The sequence below is a fragment of the Emydura macquarii genome, unplaced genomic scaffold (assembly GCF_026122565.2).
Source record: "Emydura macquarii macquarii isolate MOO-44397 ecotype Brisbane River unplaced genomic scaffold, CSIRO-AGI_Emac_v2 contig_3530, whole genome shotgun sequence".
In the NCBI taxonomy this organism is placed as follows: Eukaryota; Metazoa; Chordata; order Testudines; family Chelidae; genus Emydura; species Emydura macquarii.
The window spans coordinates 8,274,050-8,297,983 of record NW_027133667.1 but is presented as its reverse complement, the minus strand read 5'-3'; the positions used below and the strand labels follow the sequence as shown (position 1 = coordinate 8,297,983).

The 23,934-nt window shown below is 44.1% G+C and overlaps 1 protein-coding gene across 4 annotated transcripts in view; it reads right to left on the bottom strand.

Moving 5' to 3' along the window:
* TMTC1 (transmembrane O-mannosyltransferase targeting cadherins 1) overlaps window positions 1-23,934 on the bottom strand; it is a 191,137-nt gene that overhangs the window by 26,167 nt on the left and 141,036 nt on the right. For all 4 annotated transcript variants that reach the window (XM_067536271.1, XM_067536272.1, XM_067536274.1 and 1 more), the window contains one exon: window positions 6,452-6,595. In XM_067536271.1, coding sequence (XP_067392372.1) covers window positions 6,452-6,595 — 144 coding nt within the window. The remainder of the gene's footprint in view (window positions 1-6,451; window positions 6,596-23,934) is intronic.

The window sequence follows — 23,934 nt, the reverse complement described above, 5'->3', positions numbered from 1 at the left end:
TGAATGACCTTGGAATAGGCTGCTTATGGCACAGTTTCTTAATCTGTGGTACGCGTACCCCTGGGGATACACGAGACACAGGCATGGGATACGCAGCAAAAAAAACCAGTGAAGGGAGGTGGGTGGCAGCCACTGGCTTCCCGCCTGGTCCCACCTCCTAGCTGGGACACCAGGCAGCAGCCGCTGGCTTCTTGGGACACCAGGAGGCAGCCGCCGGCTTGTGTGGCAGCCGCTGGCTTTTTGGGAAGCCAGGTAGCAGCCGCCCACATCCTACCCAGTCCCAGCTCCCAGGTGGGAGCCCAGCAGCAGCCTCCTACACCTTGCCAGCTGGGCTCGCAGCTGGGTGGCTGCCAACTGTGTCCCAGCTCTGAGCCAAGAGACAGCATCCCGCGCTCTGGCTTGAAGATGGGCAGCAGCTGCCTGCCGCCTGCCCACATCCCCAGGTCCCAGCCTGCATGGAAGCCTCCTCCGCTCCAGCTCGGAGCAGGTGGTATCTCCCCTCCCCGACTCAAAGCCTGGTGCCCACAAAGCCAGGCAGAGAGCCCAGCAGCTTGCCCAGTCCTGGAGCCAGGCTCTACCCACAGGTTTACTTGTCACTTTCACTGCTCTAGCTGAGCAGTGAAATTGACAACTAAGACAACCCCAGATTTTATCAGTATAAAAATCTTAAGAGGGGCCCACACAGTGTGATTTGTCCCAGGCCCGCATCCCCCTAGGGACGGCCATGGGGAGCGCTGCTATCCATTCTGGTGGGCCACTAGTGCCTGCTCACACCTCACAAGTTCCTGCCTGTGTGAGAACACCACGTGACCCCACCATCAGGCCATAGTGATTGGCTGGCGTTGACCTTTGCTCCTATACGAAGGAAGGGGAGGAGGAAGGAGGGGAGAAACAGCAGGGGGTTTGTGATCTGCCACAGCCACACAGCATTGCAGAACTCAGAACTCTCCTGCTTTACGAGAAATAGTCATCCAGCGATAAAGGGGAAAAAGATTTTATTTCTCAGAGTGGAAAATTGACTGTTGGGGTACTTATTAAAATTTTCAGAAGTTAGAGGGTTCTTGCTACTTAAAAGGTTGAGAAACACTGGCTTATGGAAAGCTTTTTCCACCTCTGTTTCAGCCCTCCACAAAAGGGGAATAATAAAACTTATATACTCCATCAGGGCTTTACAAACTTAACGCTATTTGTGCTTTGAGATCACATGAAAATGTGTTCTATACACACAGCGTCATGATTTAATTAAACAAACAATGTACGCCTTGTAAGTGGAATATGTTTTCATGTTTTTGACTGCCCAGTATCACTAACCCCATTCCCAAGCCTCTTGATGACCGCTGGGCTGGGGAGAGTCCCTGACTCTGCTCCTAGGAAGGGCCTGGCCAAAGACGGTTACGGAAAGCCTCCGGGCTGAGCTCCAGTTGCAGTGGAAGGGTTTACTGTATTTCTCGCCTTGGAAAAGGGAGCGGCTTCCCTGGGTGACTATGGATGTTCATTTGAACTGAGCCAAGCTTTCTTTGAAAAGGAACAAAGGACTCAAACACGGAAAATATGTGAAAAGCTTGCAGCCCTAGCCTTGGTTTTCATCTGGGCGACATGGCCAAGAAACCAGATCTTGTTTATAAGGTGCAAATTTCAGCTGATAATATTTGTGGCTTTGCAGATTTTTTTCCCCTTTCTAGTTATATAACTGAAAGAGTATTTTCCCTATGCATTAAGTTAAGTAAAAACAGTTGGGTTAGTCTTTTCCTTCTTCCAGTGGTACTCGATCTAATGAGCAAAAACAAATAAAGAACCACTTTCCCCCCTACTAATTAAAGACTAGGTACTTTGCCAATTTATAAAACTTTTGGATTCTTTGGCTGGAATTTCGTGACACATTTATATAAATTGAAAACAGATGACTGTATTGTAAAGGTATCAGCGGTTTGGCACAAATGTAGGAAATGCCAGATACAGAAATAAAAGGATTAAGTGATCCACTCGACAGCAGTAAAAGTCCCCATTGACCGCAAGCATGCACTCTTAATTACTCTTTTTTTCTTATGCCTTTGTTGTTTGATCTCAGAACGATGTGTCTCCTTAAAGGGGAGGAGGAAAAGATTACAGAATCTTTTTGTTGTGACAGACTGAATTATATTAAAATATTTGATATGTAAGCAAGGTCAACAACCTCTAATAGGGCTCAGCCCTGCAAGATGCAGATTGCTCTGGCTTTAAACACATGCTTAACTTTAAGCACATGAGTAGAAAGTTAATGATGTGTTGAAATGCTTTCCTGGAACAGGGCCAAAGTGCTCAGCATCTTTCGGGATTGAAGCAGTAGAGGGTTTTTTCATTTTAAAAATGGTTTGTTTAAACTCAGACTGGGTGGTGCAAAGGGAGAATTTTTTGATATGCTTATTTTCTATGAATTTGTTATTTTTCACAGCAAAAGCCAGATGAATGAACACCTTCAATGCTACACACAGGCCTAGGTACCACTTAAACCCATAATATGGATCTTAACTGATTCATAGGGCCTTGTGAGGTCTCTACACTGGGATAAATTTCACCTGCAAAGAAAAGAACAGCATAGGATTTGGTTTTCTATAGCACTTTTTACTTTCAAAATATCCCAAGTGACTTTATAAAGCAAAGCATTAGATACTGGTAGAACAATGACTGCACAAACACAGGATCTATTGTGCACTCAGTAAGGGCTTACACACAACCTTAATTGAGTAACTGATTTTCCTCAGAAGAAAATATATCTGCCAAGCCACAGGGGTTATCCTCTTCTCATCAGCAAAAGTGCCATGGAATCTTTTAACTTCTACCTGGATAGCTACCAAAGGCTGGGAGAAAGGCTCTTGTTTTAACATAATAACCAAAAGACATCTACTGCATCTAGCTATGTTCATCTGTGAATAAATATCTCAACAAATTGGATGGATGTGTTAAAATGGATATGGACAACTTACTCCTCTGGGATCCATCTACAATATAGAATTCTCCTGTCTCCAGTTTTAAAATAGTTTTACCCCTTTTACAAAAATGTAGCTATGTACAATACTGTGGCCAACGAGGAATATATATGACTTGGTTCAAGAAGCATGGTTATGATATCAGCAAGGTGCACCAATCAGAGACCCTACCCAAACCCCAGACTGATGTCTCTGAAACATAGCAGTATTCTGTTTGGTTGTTTGGTGGGAACAGGAAATGTTTTCATCTCCAAAAGATTTTAATATTGCAAAGTTTCTGATGAATTTATATTTTCCATGATAACCTCTGCCCCCCTTAGACAAACACCTGGGGCTATTTCAGCACATTCACACCTATGGCCCACAGTCTGAATCTGAAAAGTTCAGAAGAGAGGGCAGACTGACATTTCTCTCTCTTCCGGGTAGGTGGTCTTGGTAAACCTGGGCTAAATCATTGCAATAACTGTATTAGACATCCGATGTGCTCCTCTATATACTGTGTCGTCTGACCTGGGAATAAACACTAGATTTCAGTTAACATGCCTCTAGGCATTTCATCTTCTCTTTGAAAGTGTAGCCATAACATACTTACAGTGCAGAGAGTACGAAAGTTTGTATTAGACAGAAGGGCTGTACTGCCTGTTACATACCCTTACATTTGATGGGATACAGCAAAGATGACATTCTCTCCTATTCTTTCTGCAGCAACAAACTGAGGTTGTGTGTGCACACGTATGTGTGAGAAATTCTGGTAAAAATAATCCATATTAATCTGATTTTTCAAGTTAAATCTCACCATTTCTGAATCTACAGACAAGAGTCAAATATTTACATGATGCAGAACTTTAAAAGAAATATTAAACCCAGAAGGAGAGGCATTTTCAGCCACAATAATCATGGGCGATGAAACGGTAAGAACATGATTTTTCATTGTAGGTGAGTCTATAAGTGGTTGCTTTTTTTTTTTAAACTGAGAAAGCTGTTTGCACAATTTAACTAGCTTCTGTCTGACATTTATATAAGGCAAGAAAATTATAACATTCAAATTTCTTTTAGAGTACGTAAACAAAGGCAGGGCCTCATTAACGTATTGTTATCATGCAGTGCTTCCTGTGAAAATTCATCTTCGGGCCCATTGCCGTCATTACTGTGGCCAAAACGGAAAATGGAAAGTTTTTTTAAATGGGACTACCATGAAAAAACCAAAAGATTCCATGTTGCAGGTTCCAAAACAAATTTACTCTAGGAACTCTAGGAACAGCTGTTTGGATAGATAGGTTATTTCCAAAGGGGAAGGGGAGACAGATTCCCACATGTTAACAGCAAATTCATCCCTCCAAAATACTGAAGTTCCCTCTTTTCAAAACTCCAGCATTAGTGAAATCTAATGAAGTGCACAGCAAGCTTCCTCCAAAAGAAGTAGATTTCAGCGTAAGGAACTCTGCAGAATTTGACTCTGACTTCCCACAGAACCATTTTTCAAATGTCCTAGTGTAAATCATACTATTAACGGACATGTTTTAAGTATTGCAGGGCTGGTTCTCCACTGATTTTCCCTGGTGTAATCATTGATAATTGTGCAAAGTGGGCAGAAAATATTATCAAATCTGAGTTCTCCACTACACCAGTGGCAGAGTTTTATCCCTGCTTTGCACAGATTTAAATGTCTACACTTAATGCAAGGCAGCAGAGAATCAGGCTCTGTATCTTTACGTTCAAGTTAATTACAGGCTGTAGTATCTCTATAGCACTGTGGTCTTAGTAATAATTGTCTTTTCATAGCACTTCTTAACCTGAAGGATTCAAAAGCACTTTACAGAACTCACACAGTCACTGCTGAAAAGCAGCTACCTTTGGGATGGAACACAGCACCTGTTTAAGAGCCTCACCATGCAATGTTTTTTAAGAGGGGACGTGAGAAACAACTTCCATAACTGAAACCACAGTAAAAACAATTACCTATGTTAGAACTTGGTCAGGACATGGGAGATAATGGGCTGGCTTAGGGCACCTGAAAGTAGGGGGGCAAATGTGGCTTTATGCACCCCCTTGATCTTAGATACTGATTAGGGCTTCTCTATGTTGGGACAGCTAGTAATGGTCCTCGCCACTTGGGGATCGTAGACACTCAGGAGCACTTCAGCCAACTGTAACGAATAATGCAAGAACTCTTTTTGCCTTTTGCACAAAGTCTGTTTTCCATGATTTTATAAAATATTGACCTACTCTTTTAGTTCTCAGGAATGACTTGTTCTCCATACATCAGTCCAGAACAACAGCATTGACTGGTAAGGTTATCATGGTGCATTCTCCATTACCATTAATGTGCACCCTGTACAAAGCAGAACTGAAGTAACCTTTTGTTATTGAGTCACATTCAAAGCAACATTTAGAACAGTACAGCTAAAATATGTTTATCAAGACAATGTTGTTTTGTAACCAATCCAATATTAAGGCCAAGTCAACACTAGAAAAGGTTTGCTGGTACAGTTACACTGGCAAATCTTCATACTGTAGACACACAACTTAAATGGGAGAAAAAATAATGCTTTTGCCATATAGTTTATACTGTTTCCCCAAGTGATATAAGCTATACTGGCAAAAGCACTTTTCTTCTGGTACAAACAACAGCTACATTAGAGCTTTTGCTGGTATAGAAATGTTGTTAATACCAAAAAAAAAAAAAAAAAAAAAAATCACACCCATAACGGACATTAGCATTAACTGACATTAGCAAAAGTTTGTAGTGTTGGCTTCTTTGTTCCTAGCTTATTATCTAATGTAAAAAACAACACACCAGACTTTGAGCTGTGGCTGTCGAGCATTTGGTGCAACTCAGCAGGTGGGAGGAAAAAATGTCCTTAATACAACTTTGCTCCCTTGATTCTGGACCCCCAGTTCCTGGTGCAATTTAGAGCAGCCTAAAGGCTATATTAAGTTTTACAAGCTGCCTATAGCTCTACTGAGCTGCCCTAGCAGCCAAGGATGTCCCAGCCATGCTCTCTTCTCAACAGTCATGTCCCCTGCAACTTGCTGACCACAAGGATGGTGGTGGGGGGCTTGAATGACATATGGATCACTATTGTTGCTCTGCGTCACCAGAGGAAGCCTGCCCATGCACGGAGACACTAGCTTTCAAGCACCTCTATGCCAGCAGGTTGGTGTAAAGGCATCTTAACAGAGATGAGGATCTGGCCTAATATCACTAACTTTCTTTGGTTAGTTTCTTTGCAAGGCTCTCTGAGCCAAAATAACATGTATTTCCGAAAAGTACATTCACAGCTAGCAAAAAAACAAATAGCACATCAGAACCAAAAACCAACTCCCCCCCCCAACACTAAGAGGCCCTGCCTGCCAGTGAGAATTTAATGTCACTTTTTATTACCACTGGGTAGTCAGTCTGCTGATGTAACAGGGCAGCAGGGGGAAGAAGAGGGGAGTATTTTAATGTTATTGAAGCCGTTTGACCTCAATGTTCAACTTACTTGAGCAGATTTCCAAGATTGAAGAGAGCTCGATTATGCTGAGGGTTTAATTGAAGAGCTTTTCGGTAGTATTCCTTTGCCACCACCAAGTCTTTGGTCAAAGTGCCGAGGTTGTTCAGGGCACTTGCATGACGAGGATACAATCTGGGAAAGTGGACATTTCAAATCATAATCATTCAGATACTGACAAACAAAGCTATCAGCTTTAATACTCTCTCCTCCCAACACCAGACTAGGCTATTGCAGTTATTTTCTTTTCAGTAAGTGAAAATAAACCTCTGAACAATGCTGATGTATTCTCTTCCCCCACAGCGGTTCCTGATGAGAGCTGAGAAAGAATTGGGAGTCTTGGGGCAAAAACACCATACATAGTAGCTCTAAAGAAGGGGAGGGTGAGGGAATGTGCTCAGTCTCCAAGGAAAAATGCAAATCAGACCTGTTTTTACAGATCTCCTGGCTGTTGGGGTGAAGGAGAAGGTTTATTACATAGCTTGCCCTCCTAGCAAAAGATAGAGTGGTTACAGCTGGTCAAAATTTTTCATTTGAATTTTTTTTAATTGACAAAAAATGTTTTTTGTAATCAAAATGGAAATTACCATAGGAATCAAACTTTCATTTCTGATTTTTTTTTCAATTTTTTTCATCAAAAACCAAATAACTTTCTAACATTTTTCCATTTTCATCAATAAAAGTTGAAATAAAACTCAGGGACAATCTCAATTTCAAAACAAAAAATTTCATTAGATGGATAAATTATTTCCTGTTTACAAAATCAGCTGTAGAAGGAACATTATCCAGACAAAAAAAAATGATCCAACTTTGGAAATGCACTTTTATGGTTGCCTATGAATTCTCCTTAACTTCTAGTTAATATATAAACTGAATGATAAAAAATTAACTGTTCAAAATAGAACCTCAACTCAGCCCTTTTGTGTTGCAATATTATTGCGTAACAGGCCAAATTCATCTGGTGTGTAATTCCACTGAATTCAGCAGCAGTTTGTGGTCCAACAACAATCTCAACTTTCAATCAAAACTGAGTTCTTAAGTCGGTATTTTGGTTTGTTTGTTTTCCGAAAAAGTGAGAAATGAAAGTGGTCAAAAGTGGGATCTGAAATGCAGGTTCCTGGAGAGGGATGATGATGGTGTAAATTTATGATGATGAAAAACACATTACAGTAACACCCAGCGGCCCCAATCAATGTCAGGACCCTACTGTGCTAGGCACAGTGCTGAGTGCTCCCAAGTGTTTCAAGATAGTTGTCTTTTCTTCTCTTTAGCCTCCTACCTCTGACTGCTTTCTCTGCCTACGTCCTCTCATCCTCTTGCCTCAACTCAAGAATCTGATTTTGGAGCTTTAGTCCAGCTAAACTGAAGTTTAGTTTAAACATCGCACAGTTGATTTTGCTAGTGGGGAATAATTTATTTTAAAAAACAGTTACTTACCTTTCATAACTATTGTTCTTCGAGATGTGTTGCTCATGTCCATTCCAAGTAGGTGTGTGTACACCGCTTGCACAGTCAGAAGGTTTTTCCCCTAGTAGTACCTGTCGGGTCAGTGCAGGAGCCTCTGGAGTCACGCGTCCATGGCGCCCTGTTTAGGGCCCCACCAACACTTCCGTTCCTTCTTGCTGGCTGGCTCCAACATAGGGAAAGGCAGGTGGGTCTTGGAATGGACATGAGCAACACATCTCGAAGAGCAACAGTTACGAAAAGGTAGGTAACCTTTTTCTCTTCGAGTGCTTGCTCATGTCAATTCCTATTAGCTGACTCCCAAGCTGACTGTAGGAGGAGGGGTCGGAGCACACTAGATTGCTGATAGAAGCACTCCCTTCCAAATGCTGCATCGTCCCTAGCCCGTAGAGCGATGGCATAATGCGAGGTGAACACATGGATCGACAACCATGTTGTGGTCCTGCAAATCTCCTGTGTAGAGACGTGTGCCAGGATTGCTGCTGAGAAGGCCTGAACTCTCATTGAATGCCGGGACTGGTTCCTTTGCCAGATCATAGCAAGTCCCAATGCAGTATGTGAGCAACGATGAAATTCTTTGGGATGACACCCGGAGACCCTTCACCTTGTCCACTATTGCGATAAAGAGTTGGTTTGATTTACGAAACGGTTTTGTCCTTGCGATGTAGAAAGCCAGTGCCCACCTGACATCTAGGGAGTGGAGACTTCGTTCCCTGCTATTGGCATGTGGGGTAGAACACAGAGGAAAATGTCCTGACTTGTATGGAACTGAGATACCACCTTAGGGAGAAAGGCTGGATGAGGCCTCAACAGGACCTTGTCCTTATGAAAAATGGTGTATGGAGGCCCAGATGTCAGGGCCTTGATCTCAGACACCCTCCTGGCTGAGGTTATTGCAACCAGGAACGCCACCTTCCATGAGAGATAGAGGAGTGAGCATGTTGCTAAGGGATCAAAGTGGGGCACCATTAACCTAGAGAGCACTGGGTTAAGGTCCCATGCCGGTATTGGATGGCGAGCTTGGGGGTATAGCCTGTCCAGGCCCTTGAGAAAATGGGTCACCATCAGATTAGCAAAGACTGATCGACCATCCACCCCGAATGGAATCCAGAGATCACTGCTAGGTGAACTTTTAGGAACGGCACTGCCAAACCTAGCTGCTTCAAGTGCACCAAATAGTCCATGATGGAGAGTATTGCTGCTTGCATCGGAGAGGTGTCCTTCTGCATTGCCCAAATCGAAAATCTTTTCCACTTAGTCAGGTATGTAGCTCTGGTGGATGGTTTCCTGCTGCCAAGGAGGACCTCTCTAATAGGCTCCGAGCATGCCAACTCTGTGGAGTTTAGCCATGCAGCTTCCACGCTGTGAGGTGGAGAGACTCGAGGTTGTGATGCTGGAGGCGGCCATGGTCCTGGGTGATTAGGTCTGGCACCAATGGCAGGACAGTCGGAGCAGCCACCAGCAATTCCAGTAGCATTGTGTACTAGTGCTGTATGGGCCAGGGTGGGGCTATGACAGATGTTCTCTCCCTCCTGACTGTGAGCAGGACCTTGTGAACGAGCAGGAAAGGCGGTAATGCACAGAGCAGGTGGTCTTCCCAGGGAAGGAGGAACGCATCCACAATCATGCCTGGGCTGTGGTTCAGAAACAAGCAAAACTGCTGATACTCCCTGTTGAGTCTTGTCATGAACAGATCTATCTAGGGAACTCCCCTCTGCTGGAAGATGCTGTCCGTGATGTCCGGGTGAACAGACCACTCATGGTTGCAGAGGGACCTGTTGAGATGGTCCGCCAGCTTGTTGTGGGATGCCTCTAGGTGTATGGAGCGAGCTACGCCAAAATCCCACAACTTGAGGGCTTGGTGGCATAGGGGACAAGAGTGTGCCCCACCATCTGTTTTATATAAAATATCGCTGTTGTGTTGTCTGTCATGACTGAAACGCATCTGCCTTCCCGATGGGATTGGAAGGTTTGGCAGGGTAAGCCAACTGCTCCCTGACACTGATGTGAAGCGAGAGCTCTGCTCAGGACCATAGGCCTTGAGTCCCAAGGCTCCCTAAATGCACTCCCCATCCCAACGCTGAGGTGTCTGTGACTAGAGACATAGAGGGCTAGAGAAGGGCACTCCTGCGCATACTGATTGAGGATTGAGCCACCACAGGAGGGAATCGATAACCGAAGGGGGAACAAAACCTCTCTTGTTCAGATTGTCTCTGGTTGGTCGGTATGCCGATGCCAGCCAAGCCTGGAGAGGTCTGAGTTGCAGCCTTGCAGTCTGAACCACGTATGTGCATGTGGCCAGGTGACCGAGCAGCTTCAAGCAGCTGTGCGTCGTCATGGTAGGAAGTCCTCTATGATGGAGCAAATGGCCTGGAAGCGAGACTCAGGCCTGAGCTGAGTCTAAGACAGCTCCTATAAACTCTATCCTCTGGGGAGGGGATAGGGTTGACTTAGGGACGTTCAGCAGTAGAACCAATCTGCCAAATGCCAAATGTATCAGGGTCACATGTGCCTGTACCTGCTCCCTGGTGCGGCCCTTGACAAGCTAGTCATCTAGATATGGGAACACCTGCACCTGTCTCCTCAGGAAGGCAGTGACGACTGCCATGCACTTGGTAAACACGTGAGGGACCGCTGATAGGCTGAAGGGAAGGACTGTAAATTGATAATGGGTGTGGTTTACCACGAACCTGAGAAACCTTCTGTGGGAAGGGATTACTGATGTATGAAAGTACACGACCTTTGAGTCAAGGGCGGCGTACCAATCCCCCGGATCCAGGGAGGGAATGATGGCAGCCAAAGATACCATGGGAAATTTCAGTTTCTTCATGAATTTGATGAAGTCTCACAGGTTGAGAATGGGACTGAGACCGCCTTTGGCGTTGGGTTCTACTCCTGATATTTCCTGTTTCCCCTTAATCCTGAGGAAATTCCTCTGTTGCTCCTGCCCTTAGAAGCACTTGCACCTCCTGTATAAGAAGCTGCTTGTGAGAGGAATCACTGAAGAGGGACGGAGACGGGGAATGGGAGGAACAGAACTGGAGAGAATACCCCAATTCTATCATGTGTAGCACCCATCAGTCTGAGGTTATCTGGGTCCACGCCCGACAGAAATGGAATACACGGTTCAAGAAGCAGGGAGAAGGATCTGGCCTGGTGTATTGCACTTGGGCGCGCCCTCAAAATGCTTGCTTGGAGCCGGAAGACTGCCTCGCCCAACCCTGCCTTGGTTGGATAGGGGCTGAGGTGTCCTAAGCTGTTATTCCTGTCCTGTTTTCTAGAGTAGACCTGGTCAGGGTGCGTAGGGTAAAACCTGGGGGAGGTTGGGCCTTAAAGTGTTTTCTCTGAAGGGCTGGCATATGAAGGCCCAAGAACTTCAATGTTGTTCTTGAATCTTTCAGGCTGTGGAGTTCAGAATCCGTCTGCTCCAAAAATAACCACAAGCCTTCAAAGGGCAAGTCCTGTATTGTTTGCTCAACCTCTGGAGGGAGGCTCAACAACTGAAGCCATGAACTCCTCCTCATGGCAACTGCAGATGACATGGTTCGAGCAGCCGAGTCCACCACATCCAGGGAGGACTGTAAGATCCTTGCCACTGCCTTGCCCTTCTCTAACAACTGCTGCGAGCACTGATCTGGAGTCAGCTGGGAGCAATTCCTTGAACTTCGACATGGTGTCCCAGGAGATGAAATTATACTGGTGCAAGGTCGCTTGCTGGTTTTCAATACGAAGCTGGAACTCCCCGTTGGAGTAGACCTTTCTGCTGAAGAGGTCCAGTTTCTTTGAGTGCTTGGACTTAGAGAGGTGGGGGCAGCAAGGCCCAACATCCTTCTCATTCGCAGCTACTACCACCAGCGATGCTGGATGTGGGTGAGTGAAGAGGTACTCATGCTCCTTTGAGGGTGCGAAGCATTTTATTTTTATCCCCTTAGCTGTAGGGGAGATAAAGGCAGGCATCTGCCAGAGTTTTGGTAGTAGCCTGGATGGTCTTTATGAAAGACAATGCCACTTTTGAGGGGCTTTCTGGTGTTAAAGTGTCCACCATGGGCTCTACTGCCTCCATCACCTCTTCTGCCCAGAGCCCTAGGTTCTGGGCCACTCTCTGTAACTGCTCCTGATGAGCCCTGTTTTCCATGGAGGGTGGAACAATAGAAGTTCCTTCCACTACCTCGTTGGGGGAGGACGACGACGATGTTTCTAGTGATACCCAGCCCTCCTGACCTTCTAGGTCATGGGTCTCTCCTTGCGTGGGGTTCCCATGTTCGGTGCCACGGTTGGCCCTGGTGCCGATCCCTGCACCGCCCTCTGTGCATGCCTCGGCGCCAACCTCAGCGCCCACCTTAGTGCTGCACAGTGATATGTGGAAGGGGAACGCGTCCTTTTGAGGTGAAGGACTGGGAACTTCTAGAGTAGGACCCCTGGGACTGGTGGTATGCCCATGGGGTCCAAAAGGGCCATTGCATGGACACCTGCCACTAGATTGGCCAACGTCCCATGAGAGAGGGTTGACCCTTCTCCTGCCTGTAGCGGCGCCGCTCCAACTGGTGCCGGCCACGTTTAGAGAAATATGACTCCACTTCTGAGTCCGATGACTGTGACTCCGAGCGTGGAGATATTGCCGGAGTGCAGTGCCATTGAGAAGGCGAATGGTGCTGCATCATGGCTGGTTTGCCTCTAGATGGCACCGCGCTTTGATGTGGTGCCAGAGATCTTGGGTCGGGTGCTCACTCTGGTCTGGCAGGGGGACCGCTGTGCCATCATGGCTATCAGGTCTCTAGTTACCTCAAACGTGTCGGGGTGGAAGGGAGATCCAACTCTTCTACCTGATTCTCTCTTCTGGGGGACTCCAGACTCGATGGACCCCTCTGCGGACCCGAGTCGACGGTGCCGCCTCTGGTGAGGTAGGTGCCGGGTGCCCCAGATGTGCCCCATTAGCACTCTCTCCCGCTGTTCTCACCGTGGGTGAATGCCCTCTGTCAGTTCTCTTATACCTCTTGGGCAGCACCAGTAAGTGGGAGTGGTGCCGGGTTGACTTCAGTGCTGGGGAACAGCGGTGCCAAGGGTCTCTTGGTGCTGAGTCCTTCCTTGGTGCCACAGACTCCCCGAGGCACTGAGGTGCTAGTGCTGGGTCTGACTGGCCTGGCGGTTGGGGACAAAGTGCTGCCTCCATGAAATGTTTCAGCCTAACGTTCCTCTCTTTCTTGGTCCTAGGATGGAATCCCCTGCAAATCCTACAGTGTTCTGTCTGGTGGGATTCCCCCAGGCACTTCAAGCAGGATTTGTGGGGATCACCCCTTGGCACAGGTTTATGGCAGGTCCCGCATGGTTTGAATGCTTGGGACCGAGGCACGCCCCAATTCCCAAGTAGGGGGAAAGGTAATGGGGGCAGGGGGAGGGAGGGCAAATAGAAACAACTAAAATACTAACAAATTAACTCTAATCTAACTATTGACCACTTCAACAAGAGAGACCACTAGGGGAACGCTTATGGAAGCAAGAGAAGAGACACAACTCCAATGACCGTCATGGGTGGTAAGAAAGAACTGAAGAGGCAGTGGGTTGGCAGGGCCCTATATACATGGAGGTGTGACTCCAGGGGGCACCTGCACCAACCTGATGGGTACAGCTAGGGAAAAAACCTTCCAGCGATTGTGCACATGGCATGCACATACCTACTTGGAACTGACATGAGCAAGCACTCGAAGAACTAGGGTTACCATATTTCAAGTTCCTAAAGAGAGGATACCGCCGGAGAGAGCGGAAGGAGAGCACATATAGCAATACCCCAGGCCACCCTTTACTTCTGCGTTGCTGGTGGCGGTGTTACTTCATTCAGAGCTGGGTGGCCACCCAGCTCAAAATCACAGATATTTGTTCATATTTAAAGAATCCTCCTGAACAGAGACCAGAAGACCAAAAAAGAAGTCATATCTGGGAAAACCCGGATATAGGGTAATCTTATTATGAACCCTAAGGAGGAAAGCTGGTCCAATGGTGAGGATGCTGGCCTCGGACCCAGGTCCAAAGCTCAGTTCCACCACAGAATTCCAACATGACCTTGGGCAAGGTGCTTAGTCTCTTTGTGACTGAGTTCCCCATCTGTAAAACAGGGGCAATACTATCCTCCTTCTTCACAAGAGTGCTGTGAAGATGAATACATTAAAGATTGAGGTGCTCAGATACTATAGTAATGGGGACCACATGAGTGCCTAAGATAACTAGAACCCTAACAAAATTTACAACTTTATCGGGGAATTTCCCTATTTTTCACCCCATGTTTTCCCATGATGACAGCCTTGGGATTTTCTGTTCTAAAGAACCAGTAATAATTTTGTATTTTGTTACTGATTTTACATTCTAGTTTTATGCCAATCTCTTTCTGGGTCTGTGACATATAAACAGTTCTGGCAAGGGGCCTCTTTGTGGGAAGACCTGGAAAGATATGAGGGTACTCAGACATCTACGGACACGGTTCTGGTGGAAAACACAGGTAACTTTCTATGAATAAGCATGATCTGTGGCTCAAAATAATGTTATTCGTCGACCACAATCCCTAATGTACAGGTACTAACAACTGTGTAACTGATCTCTAAGTACTTCCTGGATGCAACCATGTACATTTTAAAAACTTAGTCTATCATGCCGGTGAAGGGTAAATACACGTAACTGCCACTGTACTATAACTGATGGCCAAGTATTCTGTCAACATTCCTCATGCACTGCTCAGCAGCTCATGTTCATCCATGAAAGGATTTGGCTTGCTGCAACTCCTCAGTTGCAGAAGTTTACTTGCCAGTTTGTGGATGTATGAGCCGTGTCTTGCACAGCTAAATATTCCACTGGTATCACCATTCACCAACAATACAAATATTTTACCTGTCATTCAGGTGGCATTTCCCCCTAATGGCTCTTTTAACATATAAACAAAGAGTTTACACATGAAGGACCAACTTGTGGCTGGCCTGAACATAGCTTCACTGAGGCACAGAAGCCCACCATCTCCCTGCACAACCAGCCCAGAGCGGCCCTCGGTGTGGGAAGAAGGGCAGGCGCCAACAGATATGCTACTTCCATCTCAGGAGTAGGTGGGCAGGGAGTGGGTGGGGATAGAGCAAAGTCTTGATTCCATCCCCAATGCACTGGCCAGCAGAAATAAATGGACACAAGGTGGGTAGATGCTGTAGGGAATTCCTCGCACCAGGAACAATGGGGCAGCAGGGGACGAATGAAGTCACAGCAGTTTTCTTGGGCTGCTTCAGGGATGGCACAGCTATGTTGCCACGCCATACTCAGGGCTCTGGGATAAGGCTCAGTCTAGCCACCAGACAGACAGACAACTTGGAGTTCAGTTTTGTTTCCATAGACGTCCATGGAAATTTGGCCATTGATTTAATTAGAAAAAGGATCAGGGACTTTCTGGGTCAATTTTTTTTTCCTATTTCTGCTTTAAATCAAAACTATGCATTACTCTATGTCAGTACTCACAAAGAATGAGGCAGTTTTAACATCTGACACCAAGCTGTATTTGAGTTATGAGTGAGGAAAAGTACTTAAGATAATTATTGAAAAAGTCAGAAATATATTAACATTTTACTGCCCTTTAACTAGCATTTTTCTCCTTAAACTTTGAGAAATAAATTCTCCTCTGGCCTAGGAGTGTTCACATGGAATTTTAGCCCCAAGGGAATTTTTTAGGCAAATTTAGAGGGGAATGAAAACTCAAGTTGAAAATACAGAGCTGGTTTCATGCTTAAACTGTGTAACTCCTACCAGCAGCTCCATAAATAAAGGGCTTGAACTCTGCATTAAAGCCTCTGTCATCAAATGAAGTAAATTACAGCATGCAGACATCTTCCAGCTATTCTATGCTGTACTACATGTGCTTTAGATTTACTTATGGCCATATTGCCCTTTACAAAAAATATACCCTAAGGGCCAGCTCCTGAGCCAGTGTAAATTGATTTAGCCCCATTAAAGTCAATGGAGCTTTACCAATTTATACCAGCTGAGGATTTGGTCCTAAATTTAAAGCACTTTTGTTGAAGACATTTTGCAGTTTTACCAGAAATCGAGAACAATAGCGGTCACACACATCCAAACAAGTATTGGGAGAGGAGGTAGCAGAGAAAAACAGACATGTCGTGAGATGACATGGTGTTCATCAGAAAGCCTCTGATCCTGCCACTCTATTTATGTTGAGTTCCTCACTCTGCAAGTAGTGCCATTGAAGTCAAAGAGTAAAATGCTACTCAGTACAATAAGGTTCAAGGAGGGGAAGGACATGATCAGGCCCTACGGGGATAGTGGCCCCAGTCCATCTGCCTTCTGTGCGTGAACCCCATTGCTGTCAATATAAACTTCAGAGGGGTAAAACAGACAATAGAACATAGCCCTAAGCTAGATTGACAGAACACAATAAGCTTGCACTCAGGTTACACATCATGGCTTAATTGATTAAAGGAATCTAAAAATCATTCCCACAAAGTTTGCAGATCATTAGCATGTACAAAAGGATTCTGGCTGGGTTTTTTTGTTTTGTTTATGTTTTTTGTTTATTTGTTTTTTAAATTAAACTGAGGCACCTGCAAATTTTGCATCTTAAAAAAAAAAAAAAAAAGATTTTCAAAATGTAGGCCAGTGGCATTCTGTCTGTCTGTCTGCCTTGTTTAGAATGTAAGCTCTTCATGGAATGGACTGTCTCATCCCCTGTACGCATAGGTGTTGGAACTAGGGGTGCTGCTGCACCTCCTGTCTTGAAATGGTTTCCATCACATACAGGGTTTACAGTTTTGCTCAAGGGCTCTCAGCACCCCCACTATAAAAATTGTTCCAGCACCCTTGTTTGTATGGTGCTAGATAGAGCAATGGGGCCTCAATCTCATCTGGGGCCTCTAAGCGCCACGGTATTGATGATAATAATGCATAGAATACAGATGAATAGCTGTGACAGTGAGACACAGAGAGTCAATTGTTCAGATTTACACATTGTCCTATAGCTTCTTTTATGAAACAGAGCCTTCCATCTGGATGGACCCCTCCACCCCCACGTACATCATTGGTAATGGTAACAGTCTGCAAGCAATATCCCTTTTGCTATGTATCTGATTAGGTAGAAATTCCTCTAGGCTTCACATAATCAAATGCAAATGCTGCATTATTTATGAAAGAAAGCTGAATTTCATTAAACGTCTCCCTACAACAAGCAGTTCATGTGAAAAATCAATTTTTCCCTTCTTCTAGAAACCCTAAGTATTTTCTTTAAGAATCTGCTTTTGTTGGCAATTACAGCAGAAGTCCTGAAACAGCACAATTCACTTAAAACCTCCCCCATAAAAGTGTACTTTAAATAAGATTGGGCTTTGATTTCTGAAGAAAAAACAAGGGAGATGTTTTCTCATAGCAAACTGAATAATTCAGGTAACTTCTCTGGTGCTGCTGCTGCAATTCTCAGAATAAATTTAAGCAGTCGTGCCTTAACTATTACAGGTATACACTGTTATATTCCAGTTAGTAATTATCCTCCTGTTCTTTTAGGCTAGCAATATTCCCTCCAATACAGTTGAACAAAAGCCTCATTGAGAGGCACAGACCAGAGATTTCTAGTTTCACACAGAAGATGCAGAGCATAAAATGCAAACAGATTTTCAATCTTTAAATACCGATGACTAGCACGTTAGTTAAAAAAAAAATGTTCAATGGCTCCGTTATTTCTGGGGTAAAAGACAGTTCTGACAGGGAAGGGAGAAAAGGGAATTTGTTGTCATGTATATAATCTATAATCCACCAAGAATGTTAATACTTTTAATTCAAATATTGGGAAATCACTTAAACAAATGACAAGTCCTGTTCATGGTACTGCATTTAAAGGGCTCCTGGTCTGGCACTAAAGGTATTAAAGGGGGAAAAGGGCATTAGCTTGACAACTCCCTACCCCCTTTTACCAAGTTCTTTATATTTTTCCATGGCTGCCTGAAAGGGCAGAAAGCAAAAGGCACAATTGCCGAAGGAAACAGACAATCAGTTAAAGGCAGCTAGGGGGATGGAAAGGCAGTGGAAGCACAAGGGTCTCACTGATCTGCACAGCTGCCACTGGCCTCAAGTATGACAAAGAGACCTGTCAGATACGTTCAGCCCCACACAATGTCCCAGCCCCCAAGGCTGTGGCAGCAGGGGACTGCTCTAGCACAGCAGAGCCTCTTCCAGAGATCAGTGGCCCCAACTACTGAGGCAAGTGCCTTTCAGCTTCAGCTCTAGCCACCTCTGCTTTCTTCAGAGGCACATGCCGACAGCCCTGTGGAGACCCAGGGTTCCCTCCTTTCCTTTCAGTATCTAACTGAAAACAACCCCACTCGCCCTGTCCCACCCTTCTGAGCTGACAGAAAACCCACTGGGGCACCTCGAGTCCTCGTGCTTTTTCATTTAACAACTTATTTACACAAATTATTTCTTGAAAACATTTTAAATTGTTGGCAGAGATGGACCTAATGAGCCCACAGAAGGTGCCTCCAGAGCACTGGTGATTCTGTGAAGCCTATTTGTGTTGTCACAAACAATATTTCAGTGGATTTCAGACTCAGCCATCTAGGAGGATAGCCAGTGGGGGAAAATCAGCAACCAATTTCCTTGGCTAATTCTGGGGTGCTCTGTTTTATATGCATCTTTTGACTGAGAAACTTAGCAAAACTAAACACTTGTATAGAACTTTTCATATTCAAAACAGTCACAATTAATTGATCACTACAACACCCCTGTGAGATGAGAAAGTACTATTATCCCTTGTTTAGGGATGGGGAAACTGATGCAAAAAGAGTTGAAGGGACAGCCTGTGACAGGTCATCCCTTAGGTTTGCAGGATGCCCCTTTGTAGCTGCTTTCCCAGTTCATTGGATTGAATTCTTCCAGTCCACACATAACAGCCGTCCTTGAAGTCAATACGCAGCACAAGGAAGAGTGGCAGGAGTACCACTGACTTCGATGTGATTTAGTGTAGTAAAATTAGGCCCTAGTTAAATAAGCAAAAACATTTGCTGGCAGGATGGCAAGTCTTTTCGGACATTCTTACCCCCTTACCCCATACATTCATTAATATTTTAATGATATCAGTGTGCCAACAAAAGTAAGAATGTTACATTAATAATTCATTCATGCCAAATTTTCACATTATACATTTATACGTACACACATCAGCATATTATTTCAAACCCATTTTAGTATTACATCACATTCACTTCCATGCATCTAAGTAATTTCTTGATAAAACTGTGAGGCAGATTGATTTAAAACTACACTTGACAGAATCCGAGGTGTAATGGTACTACAGGGAACAATCCTGCTCTGGTAAGGAGATGGTCTATATGACCTAAGACCAATATGGAACAGACTCCATATGGGCACAAAGGTTTGCAGCTCACAGGATCAGGACCTCTTCCAAATTTTTCTGTAGGAATATTTTAATATTTTTGTAAAGGACAAAGGCATACAGTGATATATTAAGAGGAATCTTTGTCTCTTTAACCACAGCACATTAATGGTTTTCCAAATCTAGATCCTTCCAGCTTTTCTTTAAAAAAAAAAAAAATCACTGCAGACCGGTATTCTAAAAGAAGTCTAACAGACTTAGGCACCCAAACCACATGGACATTCAGTGAGTGTCTAATACACTTAGGCTTCTTTGGAAATTCCTTCCATAATCCTTTTCAGTGGCTGTATTAAATCTGAAGACAAATCCGTCAGATCCTTTCCTGCAGCCAAGTAGCACACAGCACACCTCAACAGCTGTGTGTGCAAAGGTGGCCTGTCCGCTCGCCTGATCATAAGCTAGGTGCTAGTCTGCTTTCAGGTTAAGTTACACCAGCTGTGGGTAGCTCCAAGGAAAGATGGCTTTTGTAGGTAAGGAGCTGGACTCAGCCACTGGAGACCTTTGTTCAACTACCACCGATTTCCTGTGTGACCTTGGACAAGTCATTACTCTGTGCCTTGGTTCCTCATCTTACTCCCACCTTTTGTCTCTCTATTTAGAGTGTAAGTCTCCTCAGGTCAGGGATTGTCTCTGTGTATTGTACAGCGTTCCATACAATGGAATGCTGATCTCAGTTGGGACCTCTAGGTGCTACTATATTACATTTAATAAAGTGCCAACATGGTAGCCAGGGATCAGTGAGGTGTAGAGAAGGCCTGGCCGTGCTGCCTTTTTTTCCCACCATGTTCTGCTATGCCAGCAGCAGGAAGTAGGGGTAGTGTAGGCATCTCTACACTGGCTCCTAGCCACCAGAAAATTCTTCTTTTCTTGGGGTGATCCATTCATGTCTGGCTATACCACTTTTATCGGCATAACTTGCCAGAGGCACAGCGCAGAACAGCCATACTGCACCCCAATACCCAGGGGAATGTCTCCCCCAAAAAGAAAGAAAAGAGAAGAAGAGAAGCAAAATATATTTAATCTAAAGCAGACAGAAGCAGCATGATTCTTCAAGCTTAGCATCCACGAAAAGCATCTCCAAGAGCATTAAATTACACAAACAAGTTTGCACTATGCTAAACCCTATTTTGCTTTATGAATTTTCATGACATTCTAAGAAAATTCTGGGGAAAAAGAACTTGCAGACTGAGTATGGAGGAGATAAAAAAAGGAATTTTATGTCAACCATAGGATTGAGGCTAAAAATAAAAACCAACTGGCTAAATTCTAAGTTCCCAGTGATGCTGAACTATTATGCACGTGCTATAATAGGAACAGTTCTTCAGGTCCTCTCATTTGCACATGAACAACCACCATTCATACACATTACACTGTCCCACTGAAAATCCTAGCAGCATCCCAGCTCCCTTTTTAAACAAGTAATCCATTACATTAATTAAAATGCATTTTTGATAAGAGCTCACTCAATTACAGCTCAAGAAGAATCCATATAAAACTTTTAAAACATTGAGCTCTAACAAAAGGCTATGTAGCCATGATATATTTGACTAATACAGTCAAAGAACAGTTTAGGTATCACTACATAATCCAAGAAAACTGTAAGAATGCAAAGTGCAGGACATTATAGGCTCAGCTACACAGTCAAATTACTGGGGACTATTTAACAAAAGTCGTACATCTTGCCTGTGAAGACAGGACCAAATCATGTCTGTCATGTTATGAAACTCACATGACTGTGTGATGAGGTCCTGTAAAGATCTGGGCTGTAGCAAAGTTTTGTAACTTTGGTTAGAACATAGTGTAGTCTCATCCACATTCCTATCCTGTCAGTTATTCTGTGTCCACTCTTCATCTCTGTGACGTTCAGGTGGGCATCCAACCTATCCAGCACTGGTCCAACTCTTACACCAAACAAGCCCAATGGGTAGGAAGTCTGTACACATAGAGAATTGGCTTAATTTGACAGACAAGTGGTCTGACAGACAAGTGGTCCTGTCTATCTGTTCTGAACAACCTACAGTTAGTGCTAGAACAGAAGATGAAGAATGAGGGCAGAAAGACAAGCCACTTATGCATCTTTCCATATTCTGGGGCTGTCTGGGATCCTCCCCCGTCCTTAGCATAAGTTAAAATATTTCAGAGTAGCCCTGGGGCTTACTGTAAGATGCATACATTTCCATGAGATCCTAACCTTAACCTGAAAATAGCCAGGGTTGCTGATTGGACCAAGTATCTGCTCAATACTGCCAACAGTGTTCAGAAAGTCATGAGCCCATGCCCTCACAGGACAAAAGCTGGACAGGAAGCAATTCTTCTGTAGTCCCTAGAAGAGCCTGGGTAAGATTGGAGGAAGCAAACATCTTCTGTGATGATACAGTATGAAGCCATAGCCACCTAGGGACTCCTGAAGGAGGAGTGGTCCACTCAAAGACTTTTCTGGAAACAACCCAAAAGACTTTACCAAAAGGTAAAGCGGGGAAGTGTCATGGATTGTTGAGGAGAAAAGTGTGGTTGTGGGGAGCAACGGAAAAGCACGTAAACACAAAATCATAACTGAACTTGAGTCTTTCCAAAATAATTGTTGTCCACTAGCAATAATCTTCAAGAACTCATGGAGGATAGGTGAGATTCCAGAGGTCTGAAGAAGGACCAAGATACTACCTTTCTTTAAAAAGAGGAGCAAAGAGAACCCAGGGAATTATGGATCAGTCAGCATACCTTCAACACTTAGAAAGATACTGGAACAAATTATTAAACAATTCATGTGTAAGCACCTAGAGGAAAACAGAGTGATAAATAGTAGCCAACATAGATTTGTCAAAAACAAATCATGTCAAATCAACCTCATTTCCTTCTTTGACAGGACTATTTGCCTAGTGGATAGTGGGGAAGCTGTAGACATGATTTATCTTGATTTCACTAAGGCTTTTGACGAAATCCCACGTGACATTCTCATAAACAAACTAGGGAAATGTGGTCTAGATAAAATTACTTTAAGTAATTATGAAGTTACTTACAACAGATTAAAAGACTGTACTCAAATAGTAGTCTTCAATGGTTTGCTGTCAAGATAAAAGGACACATCCAGCGGAGCCCGGAGGGGTCTCTTTTGCTTCCAGCACCATTTAAAATTTTCATTAATGACTTGGCTAATGGAATGGAGAGTATACTTACAAAATCTGTGGATGACACCAAGCTGGGAGGGGTTGTAAGCAATTTGGAAAACAGGATTAGAATTCAAGAGGACCTTGATAAATTGGAGAATCAACAGGATGAAATAAAGACAACTTCTACACGTGGGAAGGAAAAATCAAATGCACACATACAAAACAGAGAATAACTCGTTAGTTAACTGCTGAAAAGGTTCTGGGGGTTATAGTGGATTAGAAATTGAATACGAGCCAACAATGTGATCCAGATGTAAAAAAAGCTAATATTATTCTGGGAGTGCATTAACAGGAGTGTCATATGTAGGACACAGGAAGTAAGTGTCCCGCTCTACTCAGCACTGGTGAAGCCTCAGCTGAGGCACTGTCTCTAGTTCTGGGCACCACACTTTAAGAAAGATGTGGATAAAATGGGGACAGTCCAGAAGACAGCAACAAAAATGATGAAAGGTTTAGAAAACCTGACCTATGAGGAAAGGTTAAAAAAACGGGGCATGTTTAGTCTTGAGAAAAAATGACAGAGGGGGGACCTGGTAACAGTCTTCAAATATGGTAAGGGTTATTATAAAGAGGACGGGGATCAATTGTTCTCCATATTCACTGAAGGTAGGACAAGAAGCAATTGGCTTAGTCTGCAGCAAGGGAGATTTAGATTATATATTAGGAAAAATTTTCTAACCATAAAGGTAACTGAATAGTGGAATAGGTTTCCAAGGGAGGGTATGGAATCAATCACCATCACTGGAGGTTTTTAAGAGCAGCTTGACAAACACCTGTCAGGGATGGCCTGGATATACTTGGTCCTGCCTCACTGCAGGGAGATGGACTAGATGATCTCTCACGGTCCCTTTCAGCCCCATATTTCAACAATTCTCTTATTCCCCATTGTCTACATCTCATATTTAAAATCAAATTATTGCAAAGAAAGAGAGTGAGAGACAGACAGATAGTTTATAAGACTTCAGGGAAATGGAAGGGTCTTTAAACAACTCTACGTATTAAGACTCAGTGCTTACGCTACTGAGAATAAAATCAATACAGCAGTGACTACAGGTCATTCTGGTACCAGATTGGCCTTGCCACAGCCGAGTTGTTTGCAACGCCACATATCTCCTTACAAGGCCCTCCAGAAGGATCTTCCTGGAACCAAGGCTTCCTCCTACTATGAAGGATCCTGCATGTGAGTATAGATTTTTTTAAAAGCGTGCTGTATGTATGTCTGTATCTCTGGGTGGAAGCATCTAGTGACTGTCAAGGTCAATGCTATTGAGTGCATGTTAGTTTTTTGTTGTTGTTCATGGTCCCATGTGTATCCCTTTGCTTTGAATAAATAAAATTATGGTGTAGCTTGATACTTGGCCAGTATGAGGCCGAGCAAGAAAGTGGGGGTGGGATATACTGTATTACATGCTTTACACAAAACA